The following is a 27313-nucleotide window of genomic DNA, read 5'->3' as shown; positions in this document are numbered from 1 at the left end:
TATACATAGTATGTGGATCATGATATTTGTTTAATTACGTATGGCAACTGAAGTTAACTTAACTAATTTCTGTATTCGTCCGACTATAAGATGATCCTAACTTTTTAAGTTTCACTGACTGTGTTCGTGGCGCAATGTTTGTGAGTTCACTTCCACTCTTCTGGTTGCTTTGATATGTACATATTTTACCGACATACTCTCATTAAAGTAAGCAAATGTCTCTGACACAACGCTAGTAGAATGGAACTGCCATAAATTTCAAGATGCCGACTGGGACATTTGGGAATTTAATGATAAATGTTAATTTTAAAATCCTAAGCCATTGAAGATCGGAAGCAACTTTTGGTTATTTAAAGTTTACTGAAACACATTTCAACTTATTATTACCAACCAGGAGCGTGGACTAGTGGTTAGCGTATATGCTTTATAGTAGTCACGGATTCGATTCCCACTAGTTGCTGCTGGTTTGCAGACCTTGGTTTATGATTCCAGATTTATCGTTTCCTATCAGAGTTTGCCAATTTATCTGATTTTCATTGAAACGGAGTTTTCAGCATCTCGAATTTCGTTGATTCGTATATTTTGAAGCTAGGGACCATTGCCCCCTTCGCACGGCTGTGTATATACGATTAAGTAATATCAGGTCGCACGGTGAAAAGGTCACACAGTGAAATAACCATAAACCAAGAGCAGGGACGAGGTTAGCTCTGGCAACTCGCACTCGACTCGAAACTCGAATTTGCCCTCGAACCCTTGCGGCCTTTTCACCATTCATTCTCACGTTTACTTATTTTTATTTAGTATTTCTTGTCTGGATAACTAGCTAGATAAATAACGGGACAACTGACTCGTGGACACGAAGACACAGATCTATAAACCAGGACATGTTCCGATCTACCGGTATGTATGGCAGTCGTGTATACATATACATATGTACATATATGTATAGTAGAATCATTAAATTCATCAGAATTGACTTTCAGATCGACGTGATGACAGCTTGCTTATAGTGAAAACATTCATGCCACACATCTTCAAATTTTACGTTGTTGTACATTCATTTAATCTGATTTATGGATACCAAGCTTTATACCATCATAAGACGACCATTAAAAAATGTAATTTTTAAACGAAAAATATTTACTAAAACAAAATATCTACATACATGGAAAATGGTAAAGTACGTGTTTAAACATTAAAAGAAGAAATAAAAATAATCCAACTGCAGTAGCTAGTCAGATCATTTCGCTCATCACGAGTTAGTGAATTTATTGCTACCCACTTTGTTTGAGACTCGAATATAAGGCGACCCCTTAATTTTCGTGTCGCTTTTTTAAATAAAAGCCTTACCTTATAGTCAGGCTAATACGACATTATTACGTGCACCAAACTCGTATAATAACAGGTACAGGTCACATTTCGCTTTGATATTTTTCTAAGATCGACAAAAGAAACTGTTTGGTGTAAAAATGATATGTAATCGATAGCGACGATTGACTCTTTTTACACGCTGCTTTAACAAACAACTTTTAGGGCTCTTTTTATGACTAAAATATACGATAACTACAATAGCTGAGATAGGAAAAGCATATTAAAAGGTTCCTTGATTAATTCGAATCGAAATATATGTACATAGAGCTGGCCTACGGCCAATATGAATGACATGGGGTATAATTAACATACATACATTCTATAGCAGGAGGTGCTTAGGGTGTATGAAAAAAATATGTAGTTATATTTAGATAAAAGTCGATACTAACCTGATGGATGTTGCCATAGCTGTGTCTCTGCTGCTTTGGGACGAGGTCAAGATTTCTGGATTGGCGGAATAGGATCTCTTGCTCATCTCGGTTCATGTCTTTAGAGATTACGGTCAGGGCTACCGCCAACATGGGGCTTCTACGCACACCATATCCTTCCTCATCATAGCCGAGGATCAGAAGCCTCGAATCACCTGGTTCACATTCACTCAAACATGACGCAAAATACACAACATAATTGAACACCAAATGGCACAGTTGAAAATATGATTATATATTTATATGTACATACATATATGTATGTAGAAATGTAAAGCTCTATAAAATTACACATAAATTGATACGTGCAAGTCATATACTTCATTATTATTATTTTCGATTCAAGTGTAATTATGGCGTGTCATTTCTCGTTAAATGGGGATTAGCGGGTGAAAATTATATTTTGATTTAATTCAAATTCAACGAATTCAAAATTTTTTATTATGTATTTATTTATTTTTTTTATCAATTTAATATCAAATAAAAATTTATATAAAAGAATATGGTTTTTATTTCACACATATGAGCCGTTATATTTGAAAGTGACGGAGGTCAAATTTTCAGTCCCAAAAATACTATTAATGTTTGATTCAATTCACAAATTGTTATCACTTCTTTTAATGCGATTTATCCAGAATCTCGGAAAAGTAGAATAAATGTATTACAGGCCACCAGTATTTTTAAATATTGTTAAACGCAAAATATTATATTTAATGTTTTAGGAAAAATTTCTTGAAATGAAGAAAATTATACTTATTTTCAGTATCAAATATAATGGTTCATATGTATTATATGTATATAAAAATTATATTGGAAAACAAAAAAAATCTTGTTCACTTCCACTTATTTAAGGTTATATGTATAGCAATAAAATATTATTATTATTTTAGAAGTTTTAAACTCAAAAATAAATACACATCCGTGTTTAAAATAATACGCATAGTGTTATAATTAATTTTGATGAAAATTCAATTGTAAGTTATTAAAATACGGCAATACTGCATATGCACAAGAACGGATCCAGAGGTGGGGGGGGGGGGCGATGAGAGCAATCCCCCCCCCAAATTTCATTGCCGTTTAAAAAGTATATATTGATAGTACTATAATGAAAATTATATATTGACAATTATAGACAGTCAATGCGCCAAACAATTGTTATTTGTCAGGTTTCAGGTGTAAGTTGGGTGATTCCCAGATTCTAAGAAGTAAGAGCGAAAAGGATGGAGAGGGATTCTCAGTAATATTAAAAAAGTGATTCGATACATTATTTTTATTATTAATTTTTATTTTTATATTTTCATTGTGTGCTCATTGGATTTTAATCGTATTTTTTATCGCCCCCCCCCCCCCCGCTAAAAAAAATCCTGGATCTGTCCATTGATATGACATTTCAACATTTTTCTTTAATAAAATCTGAATCAAATATACCAGTTTATCCGTATGTTTTAAATTTTAGCACTAACAAATATATTTGAGTATGTATGTATGTACATATATGTAGTTACGATCAAAATGAACTATGTCCTTACACTGCTTATTTCTTTATTTGCACCCACACATTTCTGCGTTAAATTTGCATCGATTTCCATAGTCAATAGAATATCGCACATTCCGAGTTTCAAAATCAAACCCCATTCAGAGTCCGAAGAGTCCTCGACATCGGCGCATCGCCGAAAGCTCAAATTCAATTAAATCAAAGCGCATCCGACATAAACTCCACGGTCCACGGTCAAACCGGTCGATAGCCACATATGTACATACATATGTATGTGTGCAGCAAGTGCAACGACGCGGTGCACTTATCATCTCGCAGCTCGAGAGATGCGACAATCATCGCCGACTGGCAGTTACGGGCAATTTCTGCTCGATTATCGCGAACACGTTATGCCGCCATTAGCGTGCTATTGCTATGGTCGTTTCGGATCGATTGAAACGCATTAAATATGCAGGGGGGCCGCATGCACCTCGAGCCGGCCCTGTCTCCTAATGGCCAAGGATAACTAATAACAGTCTTCCGTTTGACTGGACAATGTACACATCGCCCACCCCCACTTCCATCCCCGACCACCGATCTCTCCTCGATTAGCATAAGAGTGGTGTGAAAATGATCGTTCAATTAAAGAATGTTAAATAATAACAGAGCCTGCCACGCGAGCCTATCGTTTACTTTATGTTGTGACGTTGATGATGATGGCGGTTTGCCCCTGTACACTGTTACACTGCCGATGATGTCAATCCGCACATACACACGGTACAATTTTCGATTTAACAACGAGTAATATTAAATAGCAATTAAAACATTTATAAAAAAATCATTCAGTCGAGTTTACATAGAATGACTTTTGAGTAATAAATAACGTATATTGATGACCAAAATGAGCAATATGGCAAAGTATGAAAACGATCGGATAAGAGATAAGAAATATAAAAAATGACCACTAACACGAAAACCATGTGAACTTAATAAGAGGTAAGTAATAAAAAATATTATCCATTTATGTGTTGGGGTTTTAACGATCTCATCTTTTAAATATTATATGATTGATTCCTAAGATTCTAAGGTGCAAAGATCAAAATCGAATACAAATAATCAATTTGAACGAACACGTTCAATTATCATTGAAGAAATTAAAAAAAAATCACGACTTTGACGAGCTCATTTTAATTTTTTTAATTTTAATAATCTTATCTTAATCTTAAATGTCTTGAAGTGATGAGTATAATTTTTAATTTTTGTGCTACCATAAATATCCTAAATAGCCTATCTTTCTAAATAACATATTGTTCGTCTTAAAAACTTAATATTCTGAATGATTTGTCGAACAATCGATCGAGAATGCAACTTTCTTAAATCTCTCCACACTGATTTTTTCTGAAGGAATCGTTTCGGAAACCTAGTCCCTTGCCATATTTGTACCAAAAAGCTATTTGTAAATATGTGCTATTTTAACAACAAAAAAATAGTTCAGAATGACATTTGATGGACACCAATCAGAAAATTCTTGGTAAAAATTCCATAAATGTTTTAAAAAACGAGTAAATTAAAAAATATTTTGAATTTTAATTCGCCAGTACCCCGAAGAGAACAGAATTAAGACAATGAGTCCGTGCAAGCGAACGACTCGGTGGATCATACCAAGCCAATCCTCTACCACTACTAAGGTAGGACTGATTGCGGTTTCTGAACTTCGCTAATCCGAGTGAATAATTTCAATATGGATTTAAATTTATTTTAATTGAAATTTTAATATTATTTAATTTTAGGTAAAAGATTTTAGGGGACTAGCCTAGTCCCTCTAGATCAATGACGGTATTCCACTACTTTGGACTATTATTCCGTTAATTTCCACTCCAATGGGATGTTATCTATCGACTTTGTAAATATTAATGAAAGCTAAAAACCAATCTGTTACCTTAGCTCGTAAAAAACGGACTGGACTTAAGAGGTGCATATCTGAAAGTCAAGATTATTGTGTAATAATCTGATATTCTTACTGCTGATAGATAAGAAAGGACATATGTATATCACTATATCAGATCAATTTTCCATCGTTGTTAGTGATTCAACAATAAACAGTGACTTATATAAACTGGACTCATGAATGTTAAAAATACAATCTTGGCAAATGTATTATGAGACCTTAAATGATGTTTAAATATATGTTGAAAAAAATGTATACGTATGACTACTTTTTAAGACTCAAAATGTGATAAATAACATTAAAATAGATTTAAAATTAAGATGTTAAATCAATATGTTTCTACCGATAAATAGTGGATAAGACGCCCCATCGAGAATATAAAAAGTATTGAGTTATGTACCTCACGAGTTTATAATTTTTATCTTCAAAATCCTTTTTTTTTTTGAAAAGGTAAACTTCTAACTAAAGTATGTAACACTCCGAAGATCTTTTAGTTATTTTATTTAATACTAAGGTTGAGATTATGGTTTCATGTTGTGATGATTATGAAAAATAAATGCCGAGGCTAAGGTTTACCTTCGAGTTGCTGAAAGTTTACGAGAATCACCGTGTAATATTTAATAACTAACTTAGATTTGAACCATTGTCCTACTCTCGGCTGAACGATAATTTGCATTAGTGAATCGTTCAATTGAATATAAATAAATAATGACGCATGTACATAGGTACAAAGCAAAGTAACAGTAATTGATTTATGAAATAATTTCATTAGCCTTAACCCAATAGCGACGTATCGATTGATATGATTAATGTAATTCAATACAAAGTGACACATTCGTATACAATATTGTAGACTTTCAGCATTTGAAAAGCTTCGCGTTCAAACGAAACAAATAGCAGAAATTTAAAATTTAAAATGATAAAGTGAAACGCTCCGCAAAAACGGGTTTTATTCAAATCGAATCAAAAATTCGAAAAAACCAAAAAGGAAAACTTCTAAAATATTTGCACTTGCACGAGCTTTTTTATCTGAACTTCGCCTCTAACCGTTTACGTTGAATGCCAAATGCTTTTCGCGCAACTCCTACAAAAATAAAGTGAAAGTTTTCTTTTTAACCCTTTGAGTGGCGGGGATTTGTATAATATTTGCCATACAGGCCCGCCAAAGAGCAATAATTGAATTTTTCGCCGGGGAAATTCGATAGAATCGATCATCGTCGACACGTCGGACTGGCAATAAGTGAATCTATAAAATTTTTATATTCCCATTTCCACATATTACTTTTGCGGTGGGAAACCTCGCAAGTTGCCTTTCCCGAGGGATTCTAGAGCCACTTTTCACACGATGAGAATTTTTAATACTAGTAAGACGCTGTTTCTTCAAATCCTTTCGTCGACAGAATCGATTGTATTTTTATCAAACCTATTGCATATTTTTTTCCAACACTCTTTCAGAATATATTTATTGAAATAAGTTCTGAAACATAAATCTAGATACATTTAATTTTTATGTGCTGACGGACAAATGTAAATACATACCTATATATGTATGTACATAGGAACTTGTATCAAAAGTAGGAGCATTTATTTACATTTCAAATTTAATTTAATTATATAGTATACATTTTAATAAAATAAATAAAACTATTTATTCAGTAAACTGATCAAATTCGTATTGAGCCTTTTTTAATTCGGTTTTTAATAGATGCTGTAACTTGAGATTTGTGTACTATGAATAAATTTGAAATTACGCGACCATTCACTTCAACAACATGAATGTTTACCGTTTAGGAGTTGAAAGTTAAAGTCTATTCAACCGCTGAACCTATAAAGGGATCAAAATATTTGGTATTAGTTCACTGATTTACAGTGTATTGAACGATCGATCATTGAACTAAATATGTAACAATTTAGATCTCTTAATCGATTATGCCGATGCACATGCGAACGATGAAGCGTCATGTGCATACGTATAATGTAAGGTCATCGAACAGTTGATGAGTTGTTAAAATGCCTAAACATAATAAGAGAAATGCCTTTGGTTCGTTATGGTGCAATAATAAAAAGATTTGTAAACGTTTAGCCAGTTAATCGATGCAGGGCTAAGTTAGCTCTACCTAGAGTCAAACAACTCTGGTTGAATCTATTTCTAGAATGGTCACAGGACAAAGACACATAGTGGTGTGTTTATAAATAATTAATTTGCACTGACTAACTGGTCTAGTGCACTGAGACAGATTTATCTCGGTGACTAAATTTACACTAGTCTTTTGTGTTTCGAAAAACTTTATCGGGGAAAAACGAGACTGATTTCTGCACGGGCCAAATTTTCGAATTTTTTACTTAATAGAATTTAAAGTTTTAAAATATATCAAGTTTCAAGAGAGAAATTAATTTTGACGGCAAGTTTTGTCCTACTTTTAAAACAGCTTTATATATTAAAAGCAGAATGAAAAGGTGGAATATTCCATTTTAAAAGGCAACATCAAAATTGTCGCCTTGTATACGATTTTAAAGGATGAACTTTTAAGAAAATTATAGACATTACAACAAGCAATGCGTACACTGCATAATTTATATTATACTTATATTTATTAAACTTATATTAATCGTAAATAGCAAAGCAGTTGAAATCATTAAAAAAATAACAAATACATAAATATTAAGTTTCGAAAATATAATATAATAAGCATAGAAAGTACTTACGCATATATTATATTATGCGTCAATAAATTGTGTACACAAACGCGCGTGTAAACATTTTTATGTATGCTTATTTACCAATTATAAAATTTTAGTTTCGAGTTTGAATCAATCGGTAATTCGGTAAGATCGGAACAAATTTAAACAATAATAAACCATATGAAACAACATCACTAATGTTATTCTATGCACACACAAAGTACAGCCAAATTGATCAAAGGCAACCGTTCAATATAATGTACATATTTATTTGATTTACGGCAGTTATTCACATTTTAAAATAAATAAACACATGCATATGCACACACGGACAATCACGACTTATCACGCTAACTAAAAAGCACAAAGTGACGGGCATAAAATATAATAAAAACATCGAACATTCGTGTGTGAAAGTTTCGATTAAGCCCGACGACAATTTTCCGCTAAATAGACATTATCGTAATATTTCATGATGGGAAATCTTGCGCGCGAACACAAAGCATTTTTCACGCATACACCGTTTTCAGTTTGATTTTTTACAAACACTACGTTTTATTAATCGATCCGATAAAACTTTCACACACACACAGAAAATTAGCAAATAAAATACGTATATGTAGAAATATGTATCGCGACTTTCATTCGAAGTTGTTTCACACAGTTTTTTAAAGATTACTTGAACTTTTTTTAGTTTTTAGTTAAAGGTAATTTTTTTTGGGTATTTTAATAAATGGGGGTGTATAAATATGTGTATATGTATATGTTTGAGACCGGAAGTGACGGGTATCGCGACTCTATTTCCGTTTCCGCAGTGCGATGTAGTAGTGACGCGGTTCTCGCGCCAGCGACCCCCAACCAACTGTTGGAGTGACGACTGCGACGCCGACGCCACCGACGACAGGGATCGTCAACCTTCGGCTCGGGTTACACTGACGCCAAATTTTCGATTTTTTACGATTACAGCCACTACAGCCAAGTCATCTGTATTGGTGTTCGATCTCTACTAACTGGTTTTGAGACTAGTGAGGAATTTTGCGCTCGTAAATGTAACGTTCAGGGCAAAAGTGGTGTAACTCCGTTTTGGCGAACCGACTTTCCCTTGTTCCGAAGGTCACTCAGTGAATGTTGTGACAGATTATATAGTTTTGAAATGCAAACATTGACTTTTTTCATACAATTTGTACGTAATCGTAGAGACTTCCAGTCTAAAATCTATATATGTATATAAAAAAATGAATGTCTGTCTGTCTGTATGTCTCGAATAAGCTCCTAAACCACTAAACCGATTACGATGGAACTTTTAGGATTTGTTGTATGCATGTCCGGGAAGATGAAAAACTGTGAAAAAAAAGGGTAAAAATGGGAACGGAAACGGGAGTGAGTGTCATTGCAACGCTATAATTTCAAATGTTTTCGCGTCGCAATCAATATGTTCGCTGCCTGCGTTTTTCCGACAAATGGGAACGGGAACGAGGATGGGAACGGGAACGGGAACGAGAACGGGAACGGGAATTACATGCGTTATTGTGGCATTGCAACGCATGGCGGGTTCAGCTAGTATCTTATATTGTTAAAAGCAATAAATATTACGATCAATATACATATACAATGTAGATTTTTTTCAAAAGTATCAATATAAAAAAAATGTTAAAATTCTGAAACAACATATTATTTTCATTCATAAAAGTTTTGGAACCATTAAAAAACACGATTGTGCAATGTTGGTTTATTCGTTGACCTTCTAGAATAAGCATATTTTATATGTAATTTTTACTTGATAAAATATGAATTAATTTAATACTATAGGTATTATAGTAAGAGTGGCCGCACATCTCGTTTTGGCCGGGACAGTTCGTTTTTTACATGCATCTTTTTTGTTAAATTATTTGATTTTTTCCGTTTTGTCCGTTCACTGATGCACAGAAAATTTTTTTTGAAAAAAAATCACTTTGTTCTATTATTTTTCATCATAATTATTTTTAAATAACTGTTAATCTGCTGAAATACAATATTATACTATATTTATTTTTTTATCTTGTTTCATTTTCTTATTTTAAAGAAATGTACGTTCCTGTAAAATTATATTACTTTACAAAAGAAGAAATCAAAATTTTCAGGTGCACATAATTTTTGCAACTAAAAGAAACCAGTTCATTTAACACATATCAGAAAAAAATCAGACTGTGGCGCATGAACATTGCGTATTATAATTGTTTTATCTTGTTTCTATTTTCCTTGTACACAAGAATTGTAAATAATATAATTCCTTGAAAATATAAATGGTTATTTTTGGGAAAAATTATAAAATTTAAGAAAGTGCAACACAATTTTTATATTTAGAAAGGGGACAATTTTTTTACGGAGTGTTCCGTTTTGAGTCTTGGGAAATATCATCACCCTAATTATAGTTATAGTTATACAAGAAATGTTTTAAAAATCATCACTTAAAGGAAGATACGTATAAATATAATATAAAGCTCCTTGATTAATGAGAGAATACAGCTGATTAATTTAAATTATATCTATGTATATGTATGAAAATCGATTTTCGTCTGTTTGTCTGTTTGTCTATCACGTATGCGTTCCTATACCATTCAACCGATTGCGATGAAACTTACAAGAGTTATTATGTACACGTCCGTGATAGTTTCTGTAAAAAAAATCCACCAAAAACGGGAACGGAAACGGGAAAAAAGGGAATGAGTGGCATTGCATGGAAAATAATTTCAAATCAGTTCGCAACCGATCGTTGTTAGGGTAAAATAAACAAACAATTGAATAATAGAAAAGTGTTCGTCGCCTTCTATTTTTTAAGGTCAAGTCAAGTCAAGTTCGCTGCCTGCGTTTTTCCGACAAATAGGAACGGGAACGAGAACGGGAACGGAAACGGGAATTGCATGCGTTATTGTTTCATTGAAACGCATGCCGGGTTCAGCTAGTGTTAAATAAAAACTGTATGGATACGATTGCATTTCGTATTTACTTTTAAGCCGAGACGTTAATAATAACGAAATATCTCAATTTAATATGTAGTCTTAAGGGGACTAGGTGACGCTATATGTACCTTCCCTTTGTATCCTGCTCGCGCACACGTAAATAAGACTGCGACAAAAACAGCGAGATTTCCACGGCACGCCACTGATATATGATATCGACCGTAATATATGATTGCTTCAATTTAATTATCTCACCACCTACGAGTGTAACTGCGTTTGAATTTTTTTTTTAATTCTTAACTTTTTTTAAACCTAAAGTCGCATAACATTTTTGTATTATCTTAAATGTATATAGTTTGTTGATAACCCATTTTTTAATTTCTAATCAAATATTAAATTGTTTCCTTTCAATACCCCCTCCTTATAAATTTCACAATTTGAAAAAGAGTATATTTTTCAATTTATTAAAATGTATGAATAAAAAAGACAAATTTTATTTTATGTCAGTTGCATCGTTTTCAAAAAATTTCATTAATTTTACTTTTCATTCATTCATTTACGGTAAAATCATAGTACCGCAAGTACAACATAGGACAACCGTAAGTACAATAGCCATGATTCTCTTTATAGATAATCCGAGCTTTAACTGTCTCGCTCATTGGATATAAACACATACATATAATAGATACCGAGATATCAAACCTTGTTGCAGTTCTACGATAGTAGCAGAAGTAATCTCAAACGTCTATACCTAGTATACAATGTATACCTATGTATATACAAATGAGCTGTTATATTTAAGAGTGACGTAAGTCCAATTTTGAAAAAAAATGACCAGTTTCAGTTCCAAAAATACTGAATTAAATTCCCAAACTATTATTATCACTTTTAATTTGATTTGTCCTAAATCTCGAAAAATAAAAATAAATTTATTAAAGGCTGCCAGTATTTTTAAATATTGTAAAACGCAAAACATCAAATATCTCGAAATGAAATAAAGTGGACTTACGCCATATTACTTTATTTTAAATAAAGGTAGTATTATGGTATACCTACATATTATATTCAAATTGAATCAACCCCCCAATTCAATAAACTTCGAATAACTTCAAAATTTAAACGATAGTAATTATTGAAAAAAAATCCTAAGGACTACAACAAATTTTACGCTCATGTTTACGCACGCCACTGTTATGTATTGTTTTCAGCTGAAAACGATTTTCTACACGCACACGTTTGGCACACATTTGAAGGTGCGACGAAATTTTCATTGGATTATTTTTTTTTCAGAAAGCTACCATTGATTCCAATCGAATGTAGTCAAACAGGAAAATCAAAAGGGACAAAAAATAGCTTACCGAGAACGAAACGAGGGCATTCATTTATTATACGTGTGTATATACATACATACATATATACAAACGAACCTGACTTGCAAATAAATTTTCAATGATGTGGATGAGTCTCTAGATTCGACGTAACGACACAAGTTCCCAAAACTTTACTCAAACAGCGTTTGAGCAGAAATAGTTGGCAAAATTTGTCTAGCGAGATACACTTTAATACATGGAAGACATTCTCGAATCAATAACAGTAATGGTCGACTATTACAACCCACAGGTGAATGTTTTTAGATAGGCTGGTAGACTGTAATCGTCAATCATTTGCATATGTTTTTTGTATCGATCGTGAGCGCACATTAATTTCCAATACTTGAATTATTCCGAGAAAATTTATTTCGCTCCGAGGCTACGCGACGGAACGTACTCGTATATATCAAAACATGGCTTAAATTTCCATCGAAATGTTCGTGAAAATACGTACAACAGCAAAAAAGGTAATACGCCAAAGTTGGAACGATCCTAACTCTGTGTATTATTGACAAAGTTTGGCATTGAATATTTAATAGAGAGGATAACGGAGTTGAACATCTCTATTCCTGTTGCATGGAGAGAACGAAAATAAGGGAGAAAATGGAAAAAATGACACGAGTCTTGAAAGGACTATCTATCACTTTACTTTTCCAAAATATGGTTATGTGCATATATTTGCAAAGGCTCGTACTATGTATGTATGTGTATACACATATATATATATATATATATATATATATATATATATATATATATATATATATATATATATATATATATATATATATATATATATATATTTTTATATTTATATATATATATATATATATATATATATATATATATATATATATATATATATTATATATATATATATATATATATATATATATATATATATATATATATATATATATATATATATTTATATTTATATTTATATATATATATATATATATATATATATATATATATATATATATATATATATATATATATGTACAAAATATCCACTCAAACATGTACTTGAACAAAACAAGTAAACGAAAGCACGTGTAACATTTATGTTTTACTATCTATGTATAATTACAGCTTCTCAGTGTTAAGAATTGTCAGGATTTCTTAACAATATGCATACATCAAGATAAAACTCACGTTCTAATATGAAATATTTCTAACTTTTTCATATCCTAAAAATTATTATAATTTTCATTCAAATAAAGTGGATCAAACTAAACAAGTAAACATATGGAAATTTATTGATCATCATTATATGTACATATATTACCGATTTAAAGTATTGACAATCATTTATTTCATTCATTTGCTAAAATACAGACCTGTTTTTTAACATTGAAGTGATCGAAATAAAAATCGCTTTCATCTATTGATACTTCGAATATAACTTAATTATTTCTAAATGATTTTGATAATGAAAACGAAGCATTGCGTACAAAAATTATATGAAATATCATTTGCGGTGTATTTATACAACGCATACGTACATTCACAGACAGAAAGCTTTTAACCCGAATCCGAGCCTTTTACTCGCGGCTTGTAAAAATAATGATAAAATGGGCTAGAGTAACTTCTGGAGAGGCTTGCCTTTTCATTTGAAAATAAACAAGAAACATAATGTCGGTTAACCAGGTGAAATGACGTTAAGTGCTAGATTGTCTTCAGTGATGCGGGTCAAGATCGACCCGCAAGTAAGTGAATGGACCGATCGTCATCGTTTATTCATTTCGTTTCCCTTTTATTCCTGAAACGTGATTTTATTACACTTGCCCAGTTATGTGTGTTGTTTGATTACATTTCAATTGATGGGATAATATGTACGAGTATAGTTAAAGAGCTTGTGTGCAATGCGAACAAACAAAAAGCTTTCGCCGTGTATGCTTAAAGCTTTCGTGAGGCGAGTTCCATCATCGAGGGTTTGCTTTGCGAATATGTTGACACACTATCGTGTTTCGCTCTTGTGTCCCTTTTTTTATACTGAGCGAACAATAATCTGTCCGAGTCTTAAATACATACATACATATGTATTTGTTTGACGTAGAACTACATTATTCGTGAAGCCACATGTTAGCGGTAACCAAAAATATCGACACTATCTCTCACGCAGCAAATACTGTTTGTATAGTTCAGGGGTTAGCAAACCGCGGCTCGCGAGCCGCATATGGTTTTTTGGCCCTTGAGGTTTTTTGGCCACTCAAGGCCCAAAGGGCTCTAAAGTTGTGTCAATTGCAACAGACGGGGCGAAAAGTATGAATGACCGGCGTAAGAAAAGGGTTTATTGCTGGTATGGATATCTTACTTACAATTTAATTTTTATTAATAAATAAGATTCGAGTTTTATTCAGTGTTCCTATAGTTTAATTAAGACTTAAAACTTTAATTTTAATAAATAGTGTACCTACCTATGTACATATGCTAATTAAATTTATTTTATAATATTTAAAAATATAATATTCAACAATATCGATATCATCAAAACTTTGATTTGTTTTCGATGCTCCCACCCAAGCCTTACATATTTACATACAAAGTCTCTTTCGAATTTATATATTAGATTAACTCTTTTTGTAGTTTGTATTATTTTGAAATATAAATTCGAATACAATTTAATTTCATCAACTGAACAATTTTCGCAGAATTTTAATAATAGTATTTAAAAAAAAAATGCCTGACGTTCGAACGAATATCAAAAGTAAACGAAAAAAAAATAGCGCACTCTCCTCAATTAAAAAATTCCAACAGTTTTTCCAGTTTTGATCAGTAGTAAAAAAACATGACCTATTTATCCTTTTGTTTTCATATTAAACAAATCATTTCAATTTATTTGAGGCTTCCCAAATAAATTCGTACAGGAAAAAATAATTCCTATACATATGTACATATGTATGTATGTTCAGATGGGATCAATTTTGATTCTTCAGAAAAGATTAACACTGAAAACCTGCATCCTTGGGATGTCGCCCGCCGAGTGTGCTAATCCTTCACAAGATTGACATAAATCTGATCAATATAATTACATACATACATGTACAAAAAAAAGCAAATAAAAAATCCACACACAAATAAAATAATATAATACGTATAAAATTCGTTGTGTAAGCATAATAAGCAAAAATTGTGCAACACAGTTGCACACTGCTAAAATTGCATATTCAACTAAATGGTTAAACACAATATTATACTTTAAATAAAATAAAACGCGAGAAACTTTTCACGATTAAATTATACAACGCTTGCACCGACTGCGTATTATAAAATGCATTAACACTTTGCAACCGTAGAATGTTTTTAAAAAATAATATAATATATGAACACACGTACATAATATAATGAAATATATATGTACATACTATAATATAAAGCGTCTCAATTCAATGTGTCAAATTAAAAAAAAAATAACGAAATCGATTAATAAATACCCAAGTTATAGACAAGTTACAGATGTGAGTATGGTGATCTAACAAAGCCGAGGATGTCATTGCCGCGCCGACAAGGTTGCAACGAACAAAAAAAAAACCCGCGCATAGCAATGCCGCTTTAAGCTCATAAATGGTTTCCTTGATTGTTCTGATTTACTGAATAAGGTTGATTTCAGTATCTCAGTTAGGTATTCTAGACACGTTGCACTCTTTTCACTTAATCCTTTCAAAACTAATTCCCAAAAATATTCTTATCTGCAGCGTGTTTATCGTATGTTTAACGGGGAGCTGAATGAGGTTGATCTGTTCGGTATTTCCCTAAATCAATTCACAATTATATAGATGTGCATACATACATTTGTTTAATAATAATATAACATATTTAAAAACAAAGAAACCCTACTTCTTAAATAAAGTAAAAATAAAAATCGAAATTATTTCCCTTGCTAAATTCTTGATAAATTAGTGGCCACAACAAAGACGCATCGAAATCAGATCCGCACATCCAAGTCAACCACAAATAAAGCACACAAATCATAACAAGAGAACGACAGGCGAGGGGTTAAAACTATACGGTGTCGGTTTGCATTTTTTATTTCAATCTTCGTTTGTGGAATAAATAGAGTAAACGAAAAAAACATAACACAACTAGACACGTAATTTTTTTAAGCATTATATATATAGCTCTGGTTCCCTTTCGTTCGGTTCAATGCGTTTTGTTGCACCGGTGCATAATGTGAACGCGTGCGCGCAATTCTGAGCGACGATGTCATTGTTTCGGTTAAATATTCGGTCGACGAATATTATGCATTATTATTTTGCGGTTTAATCAAAACACAAATATGCATTTGCACCTTTCGTGTTGCAATGCGACGAGAGTAATTAGCGAGTGAACGTTAAGCAAACCCTGACGTTTTTCATTATTACGACGTTTCCGAGTTCAGCGAAATATACGCAGGACATCCTACATATATATAATAATCTATATTTTATCAATCAATGCACCCATTTATATATGTATGTATATGTAGGACTCATATTTGTGTCCAATTTTGAAAAATATGATATATTCATACCTATGAATATTGTTCCGACGACAAAGCCGATTAAACGCTGATAAAACGCCAATTTGTTTACATTCTGCACGGCTGTGCTTGGACAATATTGATACGATAAAAACCGACGACTCAAACACGCGTCAATATGCGTTAAAAAGCCAATTTAACATTACGTTATTTTTGCCGCATTAACTATTAATTATGGAATTTATACCAGTGTGATCTTGATTTCAAAGTGTCATTTTATTATTTATAAATTGTTGTACAAAAAGAGGTTCGTACATTTTTATTTTTTCGTCTTTAATATTTAATATGAAATAAAATAAATTTCAATATGAGACTTTTAACTAACTTTAAATTAAAAAAAAAATAATGACAGAAATATAAAGATTTAAAAAACTTTTTTCAATTAGGTATGTACATATGTCTTTCGTTTAATTAATTTATTCTTCAAAATGCCTAGACCTTCTCTCATTAAATACTAAATATTATACAGTATATGTAAATATATGTGAACATTTCATTCAATAAAAAATTCAAATATTTAAATTCATCAAATTCGGTCAATTATTTTAATGAAATTTCATGTAAACTTAAAATTCAACGCGTTTCATATAATTAAATTATCTTATTTATACTATGCAAGTATACATACATATTTATAATACATAATATATACATAAAAAAGTATAAATAAACACCTATATAATATACATACATATATAATTTAATTGTAATACTAATTCTTAGCACTATTTACTAATCTAACACGAAACTTTTATAAATTACGTTCTTATAAAGAAAAAAATTCACACCGAGAAAATTTAATTAAAGCCTTACCCAAAAAATTAACAAAAGGCACTTATAGTATTCCATATACATAGAAATGTATCTTAACATGTATATACATACATATATATGTACACATTGTACAATACGTAGTCACAGATTGACCTATGAAATTCAGAATTAATTTACTGGACAAATACTGCTTCAGTATAAAGTAAATAGAGGAACTGAAACGGTTAGTAAATTTCGAGAGTGCCGACAGTATAATTGAATAGAGCCAGTCCCGCATCAATGTAACGTTCGTAATATCATACGATATAATATATTGTACATAGGTAAGTATGCACATAAATTTGTATACTTATGCATACGCTTTTCGCGCTAACAAAAGGTCCTGTCTGCATAGGACTCTTGTCAATAAATATTGTTACAATGTTTTCAGCGTATAATGCGCAACTAAGTAGCATCTGAAATGTCATGAGAGGTTTGATGGTTTCGCACTAGGCGAATTTTATGTCTCATATAAAATCCAGCACACTCTCATATATTTATGTTCCTTATACATACATATGTATGATTGTATACTCGTACTTTTTCACCGTGTTCGCGTATCAAAGTGACGTTTTATATCATTTACTATTTAATGTGCTGCGTAATGCGAATATAATCTCCCAGTCATGAAAGGTCGATAATGACGATCGGGCATATTTTTTTAACGCCCGTAAAATGCATATACATACATACATATGTACATATATGCACTTTGTGAACACTGATCGACTGGTTGAAACCGCAAATGCATTTCGGCTACGTCCGACTTCCAAATGGATGCACATTATTCCGTTTGATAAAATTCTACATTTCCTACCGAGGTACTTACCGTCGGAAAAAAAATCGTAAAAAACAAGTGTTTAATATTTTGCTTTAATTAATATTCCGCAACACCTCCATAGGATATTAAGATTCTTTATTGGCACGCTGAAAACTCTACGTCTAAAATAACGCTATATAACGCTAGGTTATTTTTAAAACTTTTTTTAATGAAATACTTTTAAGTTTCCTCTTAGTAGCTTAATACACAAACGTGTCTAGCAAAAATCACCAATCTTACCTATTAAAGTACAATAGTGCAATTTAAACTCAGTAAATATTCAAATAAGCCTATAAAAAATTATTATTTAATTATTTAAAAACTTTTTAAAAGATCTCACTTTTATGTATGTGTTACTGTGATTTCATACTAACAGTGAAACTATATTTTAATTGCCATTTTAGGGATTTTATATTTCGAATAGTTTACATTTACTTATGATACTTCTATTGATGTTGTGTCATATTTTTCTATAGTCAACAATAGTTTTTCGATATCTTCTCCAGTTTGTAAATGTTTAAGGATGTGGCTATTTGTAATACAGTATCGACGAATTATTTCCAAAATTTCACTGTAATATTATGGCAGCAGTGCAAAGAAGCATCAAATAAGTGAGATTGAATCGAATCTTAGTCTTGAATATGGTTTTTGAACAGTTTTATTGACTTTTAAACGTCACTTTCGCTGTCAAATGTTGCACTTTTAGGTTATGTGCAACGGCCGAAGGAAAATTTTCTTAATCGACTTTATATTTCTAATCTTGTAATTTATTAATTTTAAATCCTAATTCTTATAATCTCCTTATGTACTATGTACTGTATGTACAAATAGCCAATTATTCGACGATACTATATGTACAAATAGCCAATAATTCGTCGATACTGTATGTACAAATAGCCACATCCAATGTTTAATTACATCAGAAGCCTAATTTAATGATGTTAGACCAACTTTTGCAGTTTGTTCAAATACAGCTTCACACGGAGACCATTTAATTCCTGAATATAATTGCATCAAAATTCTTTTTGATTCAAACCAAAGTTAAATACGAGTGCAGCATGTCTAACATTCAACAGACAGACATATGTAATAAATCATTTTAACGGCAAATTTTAAAACAATCAAATGTAACACACCATCGAAGCAATGATAAAACTGGGACGGCTTCGATAATAAGATCATTTTTATTACAATAATGATAACAAGTTAGTATTCGCCTCGAATACTAACCTTTCCAAGCTCCAAGTAATACAAAATAAATCCCTAAAAATAATTTATAATACACCCATATATACTAACCTGAAAAAACTGCATGCCATATATAATATTCCGTTTGTTACAGACATTACTAACAAACTAACCAGTAGATCACTAATAACCATACTAACACACTTGTGAAGAGTCTCGGTGATTACAACAAAATGTCTATACCCTTCAGGTATAACACACAGATTATCCAAACACAATCTGCTTTAGGTCATCGACTTTAGAGAGTCTTTAATTAATATTATGTATTAGATGTATTATGAACATTTATAAGGATTGTAAATATGTTTTTGAGCTCTTTTTCCTATTATGCTTTAGATTAACATTAGAATAATATAATACTGTGATTACTAACCAAATTAAATTAAATTGTAAAATAGAAAATGATCGGTAGATCAGTAGCTATTAAAATATGTAGATATAAGATGTATTGTGAACATAATTTCGTAATAATAAAAAGCATTTAAAAATCAAAATCAATTAGAATAAGAAGACGCGTATTAGACCATGAAATACGTAGAAATGCGACATAGCAGATGTTACCAAATGTTTTATTACATTTAGCAGCAGCCGAATCTTGCTCGCTCGCCTTTTTATCCTCGAAACATTTTCTGCGAAATATTGACTGTCAGTAACAAAACAAGAAATAAACATTTTTGCAAAGCGCATCTACTTACACGGTGAAGTGGTAAATGAAGCACCTCCATCCGACCGGTCTCTCCAAAAAGTTATACACCTGCCCTTGAAACGTGGCACGACCGGCGTGTCTTCGCTGCTTTCTCACGAGATATCTGCCTGCAGCACCCCATTCCCGGGGCTGATCGAGCAGGAAAGCCGCTGAAAATTGAAGTAAAATCTGTCAGAAAACCCTCCCCAATGTGCAAATATAACAAAAAACCACAAACAACAACGTTTTTCCACGCGAACGGTGGGTTCCATGTGGAGGAACGCGTCCGCGCTCGATCAGACAAACTAATAATGTACGGTATGACATTTGCGAGCATCAGACGTTCTAAAAACGAAACTAGTGGAACACGCTGTACATAATAATAAATGCACAACAAAACCGGAGTAGCGCACAAAGCGCGCGGAAATATCCCTCTCGTATTTAAAAGCTGCATCTCGGCGAACTCAAATTCAACAATGGAAAAGCTTTGCCGCCATTTTTATTCACAACAAAAAAAACGCCCTATCATCCTCAATTTTCCACAGGTTGAAAACAATGGTAAGTGTACACAACAAAAAGGTGGGTTTCAAATTTGTTTTTTAATTTGAATATGTTAACATGAAGATGAAACTAAAATTTGATAAATTTTACTTAGATATGTACTTTATACATATACGATTAGAAAGCGATTTACGAATAAATAGTAAACTATTGTATAAATGCTTAATTTAATTTATCCACTTATTAAATAAAATATTTTAACATGATAGGGTTTTACCACTGAGCGACACCTATGGTATTAAACTTGTATATATGTACATGTATAGTGACAAATACTTAGCAGATAGGGTGGTTTTGCCAATTTGATCAGGAAAAGTTTCAACAGTGAAATCAAAGAAATTATCAAACGCTGATAGGAAACGATCGACTTGGAGTCACAAATATCCAAGTCTGACCAGCAGCACTGCAGAAATACTTTGAATCAATTCTCTTCAATCGAGGTCAACCCAGTGCTTGAACCCGGAAACCTCTCGGCGGTTAGCATTAACGCAACCACTGATTTTAGTTATTATTAGTTCGTTGAAATTCATTTCCTGATATCATTTCATTTCTACTCCCATTTTCAAGATACAAGATATAAACATACATATACGTATTTATGAACATACAAATTTATTTTTGTAATTTTTATATGTTTATGATTATATCATTTTTTATAATAATTACTCATCTGATAGTATAAGCAGGTATTTAATGTTTCCAGACATTAAAAATGATAATTTATTACAAATACGATACTAAATCTTTATGACGATAGTCATAAGGATTTGACAAAAGAATTGCCATTTTTGCAGAAAATACCTTCAATTTAAATCTCATTAAGACTTAGTTATTTCTACCATGCGATATAATCCAATTTAAAAGTCCAAACTAATTAACAAACTATAACTTTCAGTAGATTATATAATCAGTTTAAGTGGTTTTGAACTAGTATACGTAAATGATAGATTAAAACGTATAATTTCGAATGGTACGTATAATATATGTAAATCAGACACTAACAGAGTTACAGCATATAAATTTCTGAAATATGAATGTAGAACAGAATGTGAATGCAGAATTGCATTTTCCACTTGTATTACACTAACCTAATACGTAAGTATTGTAAGGTAAATAATTCCACAGCAGCCGAGAATGTACACAGTACCGTTGTAGATTGACGAAAATTATTCGGCAAATGCTGGCGAGGAAATCCCAAAGTTATTCAATATTCAGAAGGGCCGCTTCAGTGGCGTTGACGTGTTAGCATTTCGGGCAACGATCACGGTGCCCTTACCCTTTTGCAGCCCTCATGAAATATTAACCGTATTGTACGTATTGCAAGTGGCAACAAACATGTGTATTATATGTACACACGAGCAAACAATAGTGAAAATGAAGCACAAATAATCCCGCGAATAAAAAATTTACTCTGTTTTTACACGCGAATTCTGCGTTTCGCAAATTCAACAACTTTCCCCGCACGCAGTGACGCTTCAATTCATCACAGACATACTCATGTGACACCTTTGCGTTTATTTTATGTAATACCATTTCCTATTTTTACAAAAAAAAAACCAATTAACTAAACTGAAGAGGTAAATAAACTATTCAACAATTTTAGATTTAATCTGCAAATTGAGAGAAATCTCTACAATTGACGTAAAGTTTTAAGTATCCTGGACGCAAACCTGACGATTTTAATTGCAAAAGTTTTGATTCCCGCTAAAAGATGTCTATAATATATATATGAAAAAACAGTCATTGATTTTATTGTTAAAAAATACTATAAACCAAATACAGTTGATTGATTCTAACTTTAATTGAAAACAATCGCATGATGAGCAATAAAAAAACAGAAAGTACTGCATTAAAGAAAAATTCTTTTGAACGTTCTTTTAGTCAATTTTATATAATAAAAACTCATGTCATAAAAATAGTACTCGAAACTTAATACAGTTCATTGCGCGATTGATTATAAATTTAATTTAAAAATTGTGTGATCAACCATAAAAAAAGAAAATGCTGCATTAAAAATAAATTGGAAGGAACGTTCTTTCGGTTCATTATTTATAAAAATAGTCCGAATAATAATATATTTTTTTACATTTTTGCAGAAGGCAATCTAACTTTCAATCTCTAGATTTGATTTGCATAGCAAAATTTGGTCAACCAAAAAAATTGTATGCATATAAAGGCGCTAGAAAGATTTTGAAAGCATCTATTTGAATATAATTTAATAAAGTTAAATGTCATTTTTTTATTCAAGGTATTATATGTAAATAATCTAAATATATACAAACATATTTTATGTACATATTTGTTACATTCAAAGTGTTTTAACAGTTGTAATATATTCCAACTGGCGTTTTAGGTTATTCATATTCGAATAAAATTCAACTAGTAAATTATATATCTACAAGCGCAAATACACTTTCAATAATGTTTCTTACGAATGCTCTACAGCTCAATAATGCGTTAATATTTGCTAGGTATCACGAATAAAGGTAATGAGTACCGTATTATGATAACTCTAAGAATGTGGTCAAAACAAAAAAATGTGACTTTCCAACTCAATTTACTGGTGACATATTCCCGAAAACCTAACCTTTCCATTTAACTGACTTAAAGTTAAACTGTATTTTCACTTGTAATATATTTTGACCAGCTGGAATGTAATTCGCCATATGAATCAACTTACGTGTGTTAGACGGAACATATTCAAACTACACTTCAACTACATTTGTATAACGGTAGTTGGTACCAGTTTGGATGGAATATATTCTAACTAGTCAAAATATATTACAACTGGAAGATACACTTCAACTGTAACATATATTCACTCGTTATTTGGTCCCACTCAAATTGTCTTCCGATAAGCGTTGACAAGTGTTACATTGTCTCTTTTTCCAGATCTCGATCATCAATTGAATTTGGTTACAAGATTGATGGCTCTCTTCTCTTTCTGGGAGCCTTGATGTTTTTACTGCATCATACAGTTCTGTCAGGTAGCATATTTTAAATGGCTTCTAGCTACATATATACACATGTTGTTTTCATTTTTAAATATTATTATTTAGCATAATGTGCAAGTATGTTGGTTTTATCTTTATTTATATATGTATATATGATATTTTTATTTTTATATATATGTATATGTATATAAGTAATGTATCTTTATTTATGTGTTTATGTGTATATGCATGTATAATGAGTGCATGTATTTGGTTGTGTATGTATGTATGTGTATATGTATATATGTATGTATATGTATATATATATATATATATATATATATATATATATATATATATATATATATGTGTATGTGTATGTATGTGTATACACATATGTGTATTTATATATTTATGTATGTGTATTTGTGTATACGTGTAAGTTTTTGTGTATATATGAATGGTGTACATATATGTTTATATAATTGTCTTTGGCCAGGAAGGCGCATTGAGTTTACCTGTTAGGCCTTCCTGGTATAAATTAAATAAAATAAAATATGTATAATACAAAATAGCTCTATTTATAATAAAGCGTGACTAAGAATATTTTCAATTTCTGAAAATTTATTTTATCGCCTTTCTATTTTAATCGAATGATAATGATCAGCCAGAGAATTAAACACGAACAAGTTTCGCGGAAATGCATACACTATGATCGTGGTTAAGCAGCAAACCTCATTAAGTTCTCTGGGTATATTACCGAAAGAGTTTCTCGGACAGGCAGATACAATCAGCATGATTAAATAGAAATTCCTGTCAGAAAACCATACGCCAAAATTGCATTATACCTGTCCGACCCAAACACTGGAATGCATTCATATGAAACAAGAGCGTTCGTCGTCCGCGGACTGAATTTCTCAACCGGAATATCCCGACGGGTTGGCGAGTTTGAATCCGCCATTGTTGCGTTATTGTGAAGTGACAACGTTTACCGGAAAAGCGTTCCGGTTCGGTGACTCGCCGTACGCGCCCCACGGCTTAAGAGCCTTCGTGGAAACGAAACGTGAGTTGTCTTCAAAGTGGGTCGCGAAACAATGCGACCAAACTAAATGTGAGCGATGGATGGCCCGTTCGAAGCGGCGACAATGCATATATCCGGGGAAAATGTCGGAAAAACTTCCGTGAGCACACGCGAAATGCGAAAGCTTTTCCCGCTCGACTCCCGTTCAATTTTGCAAACCGTCTATCTATGTACATACATACGATCAAAATTTAATGTTCATGAAGTATTAAATGACCGTGTGCTAAACTCTGCATTTACGAGCGTGTATTTACAATTTTGAATATATGTAGTAAACGCGTTAATGACCCACCATTTCGGGGAAAATCATTTCGAATTTTCGATAATAGATAACGTGATGGCCAATAAAATGGACCTTACATTAGATTTTACATTATTCAAACTATACAATAAACTGCTATATGAAGATGAATGTTTATTTAAAACTAACAAATTTCAGTATATTATCTCATAGAACTGGACTTTTCAAAAAGAAAAGACAAAACTTCATATTTTAGAATTAGACAATATTTTATTATTATTTATAGACTTAATATTTCTCTATATATTATATGAAACTAAAAACTATTTAATTACACATACATAAAGATTACCGTGTTAGATTGAAGCCCCAGTTAAATGATAAAATCGACGAATATCTTTAACGACACGCAACTGGTACAAAGCACAAATTTTAAATAAAAAAAATAACATATACCTGTACTATACCTTAATTTTTTTTAAATATTCAAGATATTTAAATGAAAAATTTATTATATTAAACGCAATCTTTAGCGTTTATCTTGAGACTGCAAGGGGGTGCATTTTGACATTGAAACATATGCAAATGTCAAATGAACATATGTACATATGTACATATACTGAATTTCTGAGCTCCACACAATATATTTTTTTTAATTTGCTTGAAAGTAATGAAACCCCTAGTATGAAGGTCGAATAGACTGATCGCTCGATTCAAACTACATAGATATTGGCAAATGATTAGTGTTCGACAAAAATGCAATGGGCATTCGGACGATGTGCAAATCTCAAAGACCAACGTGATGTGACCTGACAGTTTTGAGACCAAAACGTGCAAATAAATAAGTAAACTGCAACCTTTCGCGTAAACAATCCACGCTTTTACGACATGGCCGTACACCGGAGAAATTTCAGCTTGAAGAACAACGACTTTTTGAATATTGAATGGCTGAGAACTTAACAAAATGACGGTGCTGAAGAAAAAAAAATTAAAGAGTAAGTGCCGACCACGACGAACGCTTCTTAATATTGTAAACTGGAAGCTTTCAAATCAACTTTAGTGTGAGGTTTTAGTGGAAAACTCCGTGGTTTGAAAAAAATTTAACAGCAAAATTACATGTCTTATTTTTTTCACTGACTTAACGTGCATTACAAAATTCCTTTTATGAACTATCATTATTTTCGATTTGCATACCTGTCACCGTCAAATTTCGCGGTACATTTACCCAGAAATGCTGATCGTTTGCAAAACTTAATTTCAAATATACATATTCATGTAGCACAACATAACATTTTCGCGACAATTTCTACGACGATATGGAATGGAAGAAAAGAAATAAAATAAAAACAATAGAACAATGGAAGCAGACTTATCGTTTGAATTTTATAGGATAATCAGCGCCTCATTCCATTCAACGCACCTAACAAAGGAAAAAAAGATATTCATTTGACAGATTCATCACAAAGGAATTTTTGTCGTAGATACCCTTTTGTCTCTTGTTTTGTATATTTATAATAAGCAATAAACGTTTTTATATGAAATAATCCATTCGTTTATATTTATATGTAACGAATCTCAAACCTACTCATTCCGTACGAAAATTTTATATATAAATACCACCCTGGCATTTCTATAATATTGTGTACAGAACTATGTATATATGTAGGTATATTTAATATAATAGAACTGTATATTGAATATACATATACATACATACAGCGAATATACATACAGCGAAACAATACCTGTGTACATACTTTAATCTGACATATTTGCAATTTTTTGCAAGGAAGCATATTATCAAACAGCCTGTGTCGTTCTTTTACGTATACATTTCTTCCTTTTCCGCTTCCGAATCGAAAGAAAATTACACGAAAAAATAGCTCGGCAGTCATTTTATGAAAGCTTTCGAAGAATTCCCTGTACCTAGGTACGATTTCTATTATAAACACACACACACACACACACACACACACACACACCACTACATCGGCCTAGCTGAACTAAAATGAAATATGACTTTCGGAACGGATTACGTAGAAGCTATTATTTATTATTTTGTTGTGTGAAATTCATTTTTATATCGCTGAAAAAAGTTTAACCGAATGACGCGAGAGTATTATTTGGAAATTTTCACTGAATTAACATCGGAAATACAAAACTTGGTACTTTCGTACATCATCTGTCATAGTTT

At 31.8% G+C, this 27313-nt stretch overlaps 1 protein-coding gene across 1 annotated transcript in view; it reads right to left on the bottom strand.

The window, feature by feature from the left end:
- Positions 1-27313, bottom strand: part of LOC143911070 (potassium voltage-gated channel subfamily KQT member 1-like) — a 134817-nt gene that overhangs the window by 63895 nt on the left and 43609 nt on the right. The window contains exon 3 of the mRNA XM_077429796.1: positions 20314-20473. Coding sequence (XP_077285922.1) covers positions 20314-20473 — 160 coding nt within the window. The remainder of the gene's footprint in view (positions 1-20313; positions 20474-27313) is intronic.

This window comes from Arctopsyche grandis, chromosome 4, assembly GCF_051622035.1.
Source record: "Arctopsyche grandis isolate Sample6627 chromosome 4, ASM5162203v2, whole genome shotgun sequence".
In the NCBI taxonomy this organism is placed as follows: domain Eukaryota; kingdom Metazoa; phylum Arthropoda; class Insecta; order Trichoptera; family Hydropsychidae; genus Arctopsyche; species Arctopsyche grandis.
Note: the sequence above shows the minus strand (reverse complement) of the source record. Positions and strands in the feature narration are given on the sequence as shown.